We start from the raw sequence: 13,479 nt of genomic DNA, 5'->3' as shown, positions 1-13,479 counted from the left end.
ATTTTTAACATTTTGCCGTATTTACTTTCTCCTTTTTTATATATACATAAACAGTATTTTTCAGAACTATTTAAGAATAGATTTCATGTATCATGCCCCTTTACCCCTTGATACTTCAGTGTACATTTTTTGGGATTTTATTTTTAAGTAATCTCTACACCCAACATGGGGCTCGAACTCAAAGCCCTGAGATTGAGTCTCATGCTCCACCAACGGAGCTAGCCAGGCACCCCTTCAGTGGATATTTCTTACAAATGTGATTATTTATTATGTAACCATGGTGTATTTATCAAGCTCAGGAAATTTAACATGGATACAATATTTTAATCTAATAAATTTCATCTATGGTCTCCACAGTAATGTTTTTCTAGTTACAGGATCCAGTCTCAGATCATACATTGCATTTAGTTATCATGTATCTTTAACCTCTTTAGATTTGTAACAGTTCCTCAGTCTTTCTAGACCTTGACATTTTTTAAGGAGTACAGACTAACTACTTAATAGAACCACTGGCTTCTGATTTGTGTTTGCCTGCTTTTGCATCTAGATTCAGGCTATGCATCACCAGTGGTGCACTGCATAAGTGCTGTGTTCTCAGAGATCACAGCTGGAGGCACGTGAGTCTACTCATATTGGTGGTGTTGATTTTGATCACTTGTTCACAGGATTGTCCAATTTCTCCACGTACAGCTGTAATTTTCCTTTTGCAATCCTAAACAATTTTTAAGGAGCTAGTCATATGTATGTTTTTATTTCCTTTTACTACAAAAGTAATAGAATGTTAGAAAATACAGATAAACACAAAGAAAATACTTGGATATTTAACCTTTTAGCCCCTTATGCCTGTGTAGATCTTTTTTTTAAAACCAAAAATGCATGGTATAGCTCTTGTTTTTCTCACCTAACAGTGCCTGTCTGGTAAGCATCTTACTGAGCCTTTCTTCACCAAGGAGGTGCCATACGAGATGCTGGAGTGTAAACGGATGAGATGGACATGCCGCTGTAGCCAGCTGTGAGCACAGACCTCAGACAAATCATGCAGTGAATTAAGCACAATGAAGACGTGCTTCAAAACAAGTGTAGGGTACTGGAGAGCATAGAGCGTGACACATGCGAGTTATAAATGTCGGGAAGTTTCCTATTTTTTTTTTTTTTTTAATTTTTAATGTGTATTTATTTTGAGAGAGAGGGAAAGAGCATGAGCAGGGGAGGGGCAGAGAGAAGAGAGAAAGAATCCCAGGCAGGCTCCGTGCTTGGGGTTTGAACTACGAACCAGGAGATGATGTGCTGAACTGAAATTGAGAGTCGACACTTAACCGACTGAGCCACCCAGGTGCCCCTGTTTTGTTTTGTTTTGTTTTGTTTTGTTTTAATGTTAAGTTATTTTTGAGAGAGAGAGGGAGGGAGATAGGATCCGAAGCAAGCTCAGAGCTGTCAGCACAGAGCCTGATGCGAGGGCTTGAACTCACAAACCATGAGTTCATGACCCAAGCCACAGTCAGCCGTCCAACCAACTGAGCCACCCAAGTGCCCTGAAAGTTTCCTATTTCTGACTGGAACCAGGTCTGTTGATTAAGCAAAACCTCACTACTTGGGAATAATTAAAAGACCGGTCTTATTTATAGGCATAAAATAGAATGCAATTAAAATTATTCTAACTGACCCCTTTTGAATAGTAGGGAAGACACCCAGAAACCTTATTAGAATTCTGACAGTTCATTCATGTTCTCTCTCAGCTACTGGTTTTATGGGATAAGGCAGCCATTAAGGCTTCACCATCCTAGTCCTGAGACATCTTGGCCCTTAACTCAGACTCTAGCTATGGACTCCTTGTTTTCCCTAGAAAAAGTTTCTAGTGTCCAGACTGGAAATGTAGTACCTGCACATTGTAGAGACTGAGTTTTGATTTGAAAATGTCTTTTTAAATTGTAATGGTAACTTCTCAACAAAACTTTGGAAGCCCCCTGAGAACAAAAACCATGTGTCTCCTCTCATTGAAAAACTTGATAAATAATGAAGTCAGATCAAGGATTTCTTTGGATCAGTTTTAATGTGATTTGAAGATGGCTCTGGGCAACTTGTAAAAGCTGTGTTCTTAATCAGTGAGAAAAGAATACTTCAGCTTCCGAGCACCTGGGAAGTGTGAACAGCTTTCCCTATACACTGAGCTCAAACTCTTTTCTGAGCCACAATTAACAGCCATAAACAATACAGTGTACTCCCAGACATTCCAAAATTAAGCAAATGCAGTTTTTACTAAACCTGGTAACTAGGTAGACACTGAAGGATGGGCAGAAAGAATTTCAACAAAAAATATTTTTCTTATAAAGACTAAGCTGGGCTGATTAAAATCTAAGTTGAAATTCTTAGACTGGGAGCCAAGCAGCCATGGTTCAACACGCCTGTAAAGGGCATCAGCTAGAGAAGGTTCTAGAAGTTACTGGCAATTAAGGTGGGATGGGGAGGCTTCCTGAAGGGATTATAGGCTTTGGAGCAGATGCCGACAGTGATGCTGGTGAGTGTCCTAAGTGGGTTCTTTGGGAGCTGCCAGAGTTTGAAGGGTGGGAGCTGTGCCTGCAAGTAATCCTGGAAAAAAACAAACTACATATTGACCTTGAAGCTCCCACAAGGTCAGTAAAATGGCATTAATTTAAAGGAAGGTAAGTGTGGTTGTCTGGGTCTAATTCTCATTGCTGCAAATAGAAATAAGCAGATCTTAAAGGTTATATGGGTACATTATATCTGTGTATACAATTTGTAATTTTTAATACATTTTATTCTGAACATTTTCAAACATAGAATAGTATAAAAAAAACCCCACATACTTACCACCTAGACTAATTATTTTACTAAAGTTGACCATTTGTGTTTTTTTAAAAATGTTTATTTTTGAGAAAGAGAGTGCAAGTGGGGGAGGGGCAGAGAGAGAGACAGAGAGAGAGAGAGAATCCCAAGCAGCCTCCATGCTGTCAGCCTGATGTGGGGGTCAAACCCATGAAGCATGAGATCATCGCCTGAGCTGAAAACAAGAGTTGGAGGCTCAATGGACTGAGCCATGAGCCATCTGGGTGCCCCTGCTTCATTTGTTTTTTTTTTAGCAGAAATATTTTAAAGTAAATCTCAGTCAGGGTTCCTGGGTGGCTCAGTCTGTTGAGCCTCCGACTTTAGCTCAGGTCATGATCTCATGGTTCATGAGTTCAAGCCCCACACTGGGCTTTCTGCTGTCAGAACAGACCCAATTTGGATCCCCTATCCCCCTCTCTCTGCCCCTCCCCAGCTTGCACTCTCTCAATAAATAAATGTTTAAAAACTAAATAAAGTAAATCTCAGTCATTATATTTCTCCCTTACGGGGCACCTGGCTGACTCAGTTGGTAGAGCATGCAATTCTTGAGATTGTGAGTTCAAGCTCCAAGCTGGGCCTAGAGCTTACTTTAAAAAAAAAAAAAAAAAACACAAAAAAACCCAAAAAAACAAAACAAACAAAAAAAACCCAAAATTTTTTTCCACCTGAGTTGGGCGGCTGACTTAGGCTCAGGTCATGATCTCACAGCTCATGAGTTCGGGCCCGCATTGGGCTCTGTGCTGACAGCTTAGAGCCTGGATCCTGCTTCGGATTCTGTGTCTCCCTCTCTCTTTCTGCCCCTTCCCTGCTAACGCTCTGTCTCTCTCTCTCTCTCTCAAAAATTAAACATTAAAAAGATTTAGAAAGATGTTCCCCCCTTAAATATTTTCATATATAATCTCTATAAAGGGGGGGTATTTTTTAACATAAACATAATATCATTATCACACCTAACAAAATGAACAATACTTCTTTAATATTCTTTCATATCTGGTCTGCATTTGGTTTCCTTAACTGATGCCAAATAAACATCTTCACCTTTCGTAAGTTTTCTCAAAGACCGCCTTGGTGGAATTATTCACCTGCCTTTGGTGCCACATCATGCCTAGGGTTATTTACAGGCACTAAATTGTTAAGAACCTTGAAGTAAGGGACTCATATCCTATTAATCTTTTAAATTTACTGTGCCCTTGTCCCCAGGTTAATGCCTAGATTACTACAAAACAGTACTGCATTTTGAAAAGAAACGGCATTGGCGAAACAGTTTACAGACATCAGTGAGCAAGGGCTACACTCTAATTTTAATTTTGGGGCCATAATACATTCTTGTAAAATTTCTTTCTTCCTCTTTCTTCCTTCCTCCTTCCCCTTCTCTCTCCCTTCCTTTTTCCTCCCTTCCTTCCTGGAAACACATGACACTTTTTAAAGAAACTTCTGACAAAAGTAGTTTTAGAAATCCCACAGGAGCATTAAAAGGCTCCTTTGATTCTATTCGAAACAAACCACAGAGAATTAATGTTGAGTTTTCTTTGATGTATTGATTACTGAACCTAACCAACCAGAAAATGTCTCCAGTTACAACTCTGGGGTTACATAGGGAGAATCCTTATCAGAGTAAGTGGGTTTGATGCTACATTTATGATCTTCCTTATATAAAACAAAACAGATATTTGCAAATAGTAATTACCATTTACTGATGTGCTTTACATACATTCTAACATTTTTTCCAACTGCTTCCCCTGCTAGGTTTGTTCCCATTTTACGGATATATAAACTGAGACTCATCATAAAGGTTAAGTTTCATTTCCTCAAAGTCTTTCAGCTAATGAAGTGTAGCAGGGGTGGGCTCTGAATTCTGGGCCATTTCACTGCAAAGCCCGAACCTTAAACTAAAAGGGGTTGAAACAGATCTTGGGTCTGATCATTTCCAGGGAACATGAAGGTGTTTCCCTTTTAACATTAACTGGTAGCTTGAACCTCAAACAATTTAAAAATAATTGTTTTTAATAACTATTTTTAAATAACGGCGCTTGTGTTCTTGGCTTAATTGCAGTATCTAAGAGCGCCACCATGCAGAAAGAACAGGGGTGTTGGGTGTCAGACAGGCATGGGTTCTGATTACATTTCCACCTCTTACTATGCGACTTGAGTATCTCTGAGCCTCTATATAACATACTCACCTTGTAAAAATGCCGAGACGATTCCGGCACAGAGTCTAGCACATGGGCTTGCTTTAATGGAGTTGTTAGCATTATTTCCGTGGTTTTGCAGCTGCCTGCATGCTCTGTGCAAGGCGAGACTGCTAGTTAAAAGGAGACTTCCAGACGACGCCAAGGACTGAGTCGTCTCCGAGAAGGAAACCTTTCCAAACCTGATTCTTTTTGTATCTTCTCCCTCACATGCTGATTTTTTTCCATTAAAAAAAAAAAAAAAAAAAAATGGGGGGGGGAGGGGATGGAAATTAAAATTTTTTAAGGAACAAATCAGGACACCATGGGAGTTCTGAAGTGAATTTTACATTTAATTATAATTATCTCCATATGTGGAGATACATCTTATTTTATAGCTTTTAATGTGATTGGATGGATTTTAATTTACCTGCCTGTTCCTGGGAGCCACACACCCCTCCATCCCTCTAGACCCCGGCTCTCCGGCTTCTTTTCCAGACCTCCTTTTAGGGGGCTTGGTTTTCATCCAGGCCTTGGCCATCAGAGCTCCGCTTGCTCTCGGTGCCGCTCTCTTGCCGGCGCTGGGCCGGGAGCAACCTGGGGCATCAACGCCGAGCCTCAGCTCTCTGGGCGGCAAGTAAGGACCACGCCGGACGGCAGGGGGCGCCAGCTCCCGCGTTCGGCTGCTGCGCGTCTTCCAGCTGGCTGTCCTGCAGGGGGCGCCCGGAAGCCGGGCGCCGGGAGGGGAAAGCGAGTCAGGCTCCGCACGCCCCCCGCCAGGCCCGCGTGACCTGAGCGCCCTGGCCCGGCCCATCATTTGCGGTCCGTATATAAAGTGAGGACGCAGAGGGCTAGTTCGGTTCGGGGCGTTTTCCTCGTCCGCGCGCCGCTCTGCCCCGCCTCCCAGGTGAGCTGCCTCAGGCTGCCTTGGGGAGTACGTTGGCCGGTTGGAGCCCGCCAGATTGGGTCCTTAGTGGCTGAAGTTTTCAGCAGCATCTTGGATTTTTTTTTAATTCTAGATTTGGCATTCAACACTGAAGTCATCATGAACCTCTTCCAACTCCTGAGGAAAAAGAAGGAAGTAAGTTTTAAAGCAGTTGAAATTCTTGACTTAAAATATTAATTTTTAAAGATGAAAAGATGGTGCAAATTTTGAAGAAAGTATGTAAGATGATATATAGTTATTCTGTTATATGTCACATGTTTCACATTGAAACATGGGAATATTCACCCTCAAACCTGTTCTCTGTTAGCTTATTCCTTTGGTGCTGATGATGACCACAGCAGCGGGTGGAGCTTCGGCTTTTGCAGTATATTCCCTTCAAAAGACTGATGTGATGTAAGTAGCCATCATTTATACAAACGTTTTTAGCAGTGCTTAGATTGACCTTCCGCATATGAAATGCATGGTGTCAGTTTCCTAGTTTTACCCCCAGGATAAGAATGTCAAATTGTCAACTTGAAGTTGGGACTGGAAAGCAGCCTGATATCGGAAGACCCTTGAATTATGATATTAATAGGATAAGTTTGTTCCTTGTATCTAAGTATCCTTTCATCCACTGACCCTCCTCTTCTTCAGCAAGGTTTGATTTTTTTTTTTTTAACTTAAGTTTTGAAATTTAAAGTTCTTAAATGGCCTTTACAGATTCATTTGTCTATAGTGAACCTAACCTCAGCTCTGGATATAGGCAGGTAAAATGCCATGTATCCTGGAATATGAGGAAGAAAGAAACTTGAAACTGATCTTGGCCCAGTGCAGGGCTGGAGAGGGTGGTAATGCCAGGCTCTGGCCCAGGGGCCTTGCACCTCGGAGTTCACCATCTACAGAGTTCAAGCCCGGCCCCTCTGCCTGTCCCAGAAACCAGGGCAAGAACGTTTTTGCTTGCATTTATCCTGGCATTTCCACCCCCATTGCTGTTCAGCTTATGGGAACATTCTCCAGTTCAGCCCAATAAAAGGAATACAGACCTTTCACCCTGCAGAGGAATCGATCCTTAATGTTTGAGCCAAATCGTGAAGTTCCCTTAAGTAACCTTCCATTAATTTCAGTGAACTAACAGATATATGCCTGTTTGTCAGTCTAGGTCTGTCCTGTGATGTCCCAGCATGTTTATAGACCCACTGTCAGAGTTGGTTTAAATTTACTTACTTTGATGTTTAATCAGCTTTCTTTTACTTTTTAGCATTGATCGGAAAAAAAATCCAGAACCTTGGGAAACTGTGGATCCTAATGTACCTAGCAAGGTATTGCTAAATTAAAAAGTGGTTTACATTTACCCCAAGCTTTAGCACCCTTGTCAGCAAAATGGATTTAATACCTTTCCCTTTTGGGGCACCTGGGTGGTTCAGTTAGTAAAGCAGCTGACTCTTGATTTTGGCTCAGGTCATGATCTCGTGGTTGGTGAGCTCAAGCCCCTCGTTGGGCTCTATGCTGACAGCGTGGAGCCTGCTTTGGATTCTCTTTCTGCCCCTCCCACACTCATTTTCTCCCTCTCTAAATAAATAAATAACTTTAAAAAATACCTTCCACTTTCAGGGTGCCTTTGAGTGTAGTGGTAAAGGGAGTGCCATGGAATTCTGGAGATCTAGTTCAAATCCTTGTTCCATTATTCACAGGTGATTTTGGACAACGTGGCCTTTCTGAGGCTCTCAGAATCTCTAAACTGGGCTCAATAATAGGATTCTACCTCGGAGTTAAGAGGATTAAAGAATGTAAAATACATAACACCCTTTAGCATAGTGCCTAGCCCATAGTCCGTACTTAAATATTAACTTTCATCATTATTGTAATATATTATCTCATTGTATCCATTGCTTATCTAAGGTTAATACAAGGTCTATTGTGATAAATAACAGGGGCTCCTGAAAACAGGAGTGGCGTTCTCTTTATGCAAAATCACCTAATAGTCGCTCATTCTTTTAAGACTATAGCAAAGACTTTTTTATATTTCTGAGTCTGTTGGAATCAACACTACTTAGATCTGTCAGGAAAGCTTTTTTTAAACAAAACTTTCAAATAGTTGAGTTTGACCTAGTGAGGGACATTTAGAATCTTTAAAACTACCTGCATCTCTAAGCAAAATAAGTCAGGGAAAGACAAGTACCATATGATTTCATTCATATGTGGAATTAAGAAACAAAACAAATGAGCAAAGGAAAAAGGAGAGAGAGACACCAAGAAACAGATTCTTAACTATAGAGAACAAACTGATGGTTGCCAGAGAGTGGCGGGTGGGAGGATGGGCGAAGGAGGTGATAGGGATTACGAGCACACTTATCATGATGAGCACTGAGTAATGTACAGAAACGTTGAATCACTATATTATACAACTGAAACTAATATAACACTGTAGGTTAACTATAACTGAAATTAAAATTAAAATTTTTTAAATTTTTATTTATTTTTGAGAGTGGGAGAAGGGCAGAGAGAGAGGGAGACCGAGGATCCAAAGCGGGCTCTGCACTGACAGCAGAGAGCCCCTGATGCAGGGCTCCAGTTCACGAACTGTGAGATCATGACCTGAGCTGAAGTTGGTTGCTCAACGAACTGAGCAACCCAGGCGCCCTCCAAAAAATTTTTGAAACAACAAAAAAAACCTATCTACATCTCCTGTGTCCTGGGGTATGATATGTATGGGGTATGTCCTATGTCCTGTAACTGTGACGATAAATGAGAACCTCTGAATTTGAGTTTTTGGGAAGTCAAGGACTATCCACAGCTCTGTCCCTTTTCCCTTACTGCATAACTTAGATCATTTGTACCTTTGTCGAATAATTAAAATGAGGAAGTTTGGTTAAGAGCCTACTGTGTGCCAAGCCCTGTGCTAGAGCATTTTACATCCACTCACCGGGAGCAGACACACTCTTTGAACTTATAGTTCACCTAAAGCCATAGGAAGCTTAGAAATCTAGAACCTGTTATGTGAAAGTGGGCAAATGTATATGACCTTTCTTGATGATCCTATAACACTCAGGAACCCAAAGGCTTTTTAGAGCTCATATTACTGGTTTGTGCATGTTCTTAGAGATGGGAAGAAATGGTTCTTTGACTACAAATATTATGGTGATGCTCTTTCCAAAAGGGAGTGTGGACAAACCCTAAAAAGGGACATGAGGATGAAGGACAGATCCTGAAAAACATTTGTATTTTCCTTCTTTTTTTTCAAGCTTATAACAATCAACCAACAATGGAAGCCCATTGAAGAGTTGCAGAAGGTCCGAAGGGCCACCAAATGACCAGCTCTTGCTTCTTTCTTCCAAAGAGTACTCTATGAATCTAGTGGAAACATTTCTGCACAAACTAGATTATGGATACCAGTGTGCGGAAATGCTTCTGCTACATTTTTAGGGCTTGACTACATTTTTGGACTCTGGATAGGAATTATAAAGGTAGTGCAGCAATAACCACGTAGTTCAAAAATAAGTTTGTGTTTATTTTCTTGTTGTGAATTTAATGTTGTATATTGAAATTTTTATGTTTATGATGCCTGAATATTTTCCTAAAGTGTATAAAGATTTGTAAACTAGATTGTCTATAATAAAATACTATTTGTGCAAGGTTTCTTAAAGATACATATTTAAATAGAGGAGAAAGTCTTTTTATGGAAGAAAAACATATTTTGAAGCATGGAGCTTCATTTTCTAAAACAGCATACAGTGCAAATTTGTGTGTAAACTTTTCTTCCAAGTTTATTCATTCACCAGAAATTTATTGAGCACCTGCTGTTAGCTATGCCCTGTTCTTGTGCAGGTGAGATAAAGCAGTGAATAAAACCAAACTTTGGAAGGAGATGAATAAAAGATGGTAAGCACAACGAGGAAAATGAAGAAGATATGGGGGATGAGACTTGCATGACAATTGGGCTTGGAAGGAAGTGCTGGGATTACAACGTAGGAAGGTGGGGCACACCGAAACCGGCCTTGCAGATGCCAAGGATAACATGGTTCTCCCGTGAGGGTGGGGGAGGCGAGAATGGAGAGCTTTGCCCATGCACGATAGAGTCCAGGGCCACTCTTGACTCTGGCCAATGGTGACTTGGAGACTAAAGGTGCAACCAAACCCACATGTTCCTGGGCTCCCCGTTGACTTTTCTTAAAAATAGGACCAAGTATGGGGCGCCTGGGTGGCTCAGTTGGTTAAGTGTCTCACTCTCGGTTTCAGCTCAGGTCATGATCTCACAGGTAGTCAGTTCAAACCCCAAGTTGGGCTCTTGCACTGATAGCATGGAGCCTTCTTGGGATTCTCACTCTGCCCCTTGCCTGCTTGTTCTCTCTCTCTCAAAATAAATAAACTCAAAAATGGGACCAAGTAGGGATTGCTTTTCATTAAGTTATTTTTTTAAAAAGGAGGTATAATTTATTTAAAAAAGGAGCTATGAACACACCATAGTATTCATCCATGTAAAGTGCACACTTCATTGGTTTTTAGTGTATTCACACAAAATTTTACAACCACCTCCACCATCTGACTCCAGGATATTTTCATCACCCTAAAGAGAACCCTCTACCCATTAGCAGTCATTCCCTATTCCTGACCCCTCTGCTCCCAGCCCCAGGCAAACACTGATAAACTTAATCTTTATGGATTTGCCCATGCTGGACATTTCACATAAATGAAATCATACATTATGTAGCCTTTGTCTCTAGCTCTTTTAACTTAGCATAATGTTTTCAAGATTCATCCCTGTTGTGCCATGTGTGAGTATTTTATTCCTTTTTATGACTAATTTTCCGTTGTATGGATGTACCATATTTTGTTTATCCATCAGTTGATGTGGATTGTTTGTACTTTTTGGTTGTTACATCAGTAATAGTGCTGTGAACAGCCACGTCCAAGTTTTTGTGTAGCCATACATTTTCAGTTCTCTTGGGTGTTCATCACCTCTTTTAAATAAAGATGATGCATGCTTTTAAAATTTTCCATCTGAGGGGCTCCTGGGTAGCTCAGTCAGTTAAGCATCGAACTTTGGCTCAGGTCATGATCTCACGGTTCGTGGGTTTGAGCCCGGCGTTGGGCCCTGTGCTGATGGCTCAGAGCCTGGAGCCTGCTTCAGATTCTGTGTCTCCCTCTCTCTGCCCCTCCCCTGCTCCTGCTCTGTCTCCTTCTGTCTCTCAAAAATAAAGAAAAGTTAAAAAAATATTTTTTTAATAAAAAAATTCCATCTAAGGAGCACCTGGGTGGCTTGGTCAGTTGAGCGTCCAACTCTTGATTTCAGCTTAGGTCATGATCCTGTCATGGGACTGAGGCCCGTATCAAGCTCCACGCTGACCATGGACCTGGCTTGAGATTCTTTGTCCCTCTGCTCCTCTTCATCCCTCGCAGCTCTTTCTCTCTCTCAAAAAAAAATAATAATAATTAAAAAAATTGTTTTAGTTTCCATCTGAATATAATAGAAATTTGAGAGAAGGGGTGCCTGGGTGGCTCAGTTGGTTAAGTGGCCGACTTCGGCTCAGGTCATGATCTCGCGGTCCGTGAGTTTGAGCCCTGAGTCAGGCTCTGTGCTGACAGCTCAGAGCCTGGAGCCTGTTTCAGATTCTGTGTCTCCCTCTCCCTGACCCTCCCCCGTTCATGCTTTGTCTCTGTCTCAAAAATAAACTTTAAAAAAAAAAAAAAAAAAAAAAAACACAAAAATTAAAAAAAAAAAAAAATTTGAGAGAAGGGCTAAATTCTTATCACCTTCCCAGCAATAAAAAATAACTAGCTCTTGCTAGAGACTTGGCGATTCTGAAAGGATTAAAACGACTACTTCCGCCAACCTTTGTGATTCCTTATCACCTCATTTTCCCAGTTGAAAATCTCCAGTGGTTGATCTCACGGTATTACCTGTACCAATTAGGAAACAAAATTTTATTTGCTTAAGTTTTTAAAGTGCACTATGGTACCCTTTAGGCAAATAAAAATGAACAACTTTGTGAAGTTTGGCCAACTAGAAGAACAAACTGCAGAGTGTTTTGTGAGGGGTAACCTTTCAACTTTAAAACACAAACCTGATTGAAATGCAGTAGCTTTAAGGGATGGGCATGACAATGGAGGGTGGCAGGTTTGGGAGGAAGAAACCCCAAGAGCAATATTGATAATTAAATTTCAACACTGACTGATTTTATTTTTGCTTGTGTTCTTAGCATTTGCCCCAAATGTTTTATTTTTAAATTTTTCAAATATGTGGAAAAGGTGGAAAATCAGTACAAGGAATACTCACAACTTTTCATCAAACATTTTGCCACATTCGCTGTATCTCTCCGTATATTATTATGCTCTTTTAAAATGAACTCTTTGAAGGAGTGCCTGGGTGGTTCAGGCAGTTAAGTGTCCAACTCTTGATTTTGGCTCAGGTCATGATCTCATAGTTCATGAGATTGAGCCCCACACTGGGACAGCGTAGGGCCTGCTTGAGATTCGCTCTTCTCTCTTTCCCTCTCTCTGCCTCTTACCCGCTGTGATCTCTCTCTCAAAATAAATAAATAGAAATTTAAATATATAAATAAATAAAATGAACTCTTTGAAAATGAGTATACACCTCATAAAGCTTCTTATACCTAATACATTATACATTATACATTATAGTATATATATATGTATAATGTATATATATGTATATATATATATATATATACATTATACATTATAGCTAACTGTAATACCATTATCATTCCTAAGAAGATTCACACTAATTCAATTGTATCACCCAACATACAATCCATTTCCATTTTCTCTAATTGTAATGTCCTTTATAGCTGTATTTTTTTTTTTGAGAAATGAAAACATTTTATTTCTGTCTTTTTTTTCTATAATTTATTTTTTATAATTTACATCCAAGTTAGTTAGCACATGGTGCAAAATGATTTCAGGAATAGATTCCTTAAGCCCCTTACCCATTAAACCTACACCATCACCCCCTACCCCCTATCCCACAACTTCTCCAGTAACCCTCTGTTTGTTCTCTATATTTAAGAGTCTCTTATGTTTTGTCCCCCTCCCTGTTTTTATATTATTTTTGCTTCCCTTCCCTTATGTTTATCTGTTTTGGATCTTAAAGTCCTCATATGAGTAAATTCATATGATATTTGTCTTTCTCTGACTAATTCCACTTAGCATAATACCCTCTAGTTCTATCCACGTAGTTGCAAGGGCAAGATCTCATAATATTCCATTGTATATATGTACCACATCTTCTTTTTTTTTTTTTTTTTTTTATTTATTTTTGGGACAGAGAGAGACAGAGCATGAACGGGGGAGGGGCAGAGAGAGAGGGAGACACAGAATCGGAAACAGGCTCCAGGCTCTGAGCCATCAGCCCAGAGCCTGACGCGGGGCTCAAACTCACGGACCGCGAGATCGTGACCTGGCTGAAGTCGGACGCTTAACCGACTGCGCCACCCAGGCGCCCCGTACCACATCTTCTTTATCCATTCATCCATCAATGGACATTTGTGCTGTTTCCATACTTTGGCTATTGTTGATAGTGCT

General features: G+C 40.5%; 1 protein-coding gene across 1 annotated transcript; it reads left to right on the top strand.

Annotated features, from left to right (window-relative positions):
- The first annotated feature begins 5,796 nt into the window (after positions 1–5,796).
- Positions 5,797–9,570, top strand: COXFA4L3 (cytochrome c oxidase associated subunit FA4L3). The gene is made up of 5 exons (XM_060618656.3): positions 5,797–5,919; positions 6,032–6,093; positions 6,266–6,351; positions 7,196–7,256; positions 9,180–9,570. The coding sequence occupies exons 2-5, from the start codon at positions 6,058–6,060 to the stop codon at positions 9,246–9,248; spliced, it is 252 nt and encodes an 83-aa protein (XP_060474639.1). The 5' UTR covers positions 5,797–5,919; positions 6,032–6,057; the 3' UTR covers positions 9,249–9,570.
- The last annotated feature ends 3,909 nt before the right edge of the window (positions 9,571–13,479 follow it).

Source organism: Panthera onca, chromosome B3 (assembly GCF_046562875.1).
Source record: "Panthera onca isolate mPanOnc1 chromosome B3, mPanOnc1 haplotype 2, whole genome shotgun sequence".
Lineage (NCBI taxonomy): Eukaryota > Metazoa > Chordata > Mammalia > Carnivora > Felidae > Panthera > Panthera onca.
The sequence above is the reverse complement of the archived record's forward strand: the minus strand, read 5'-3'. Positions and strand labels throughout refer to the sequence as shown.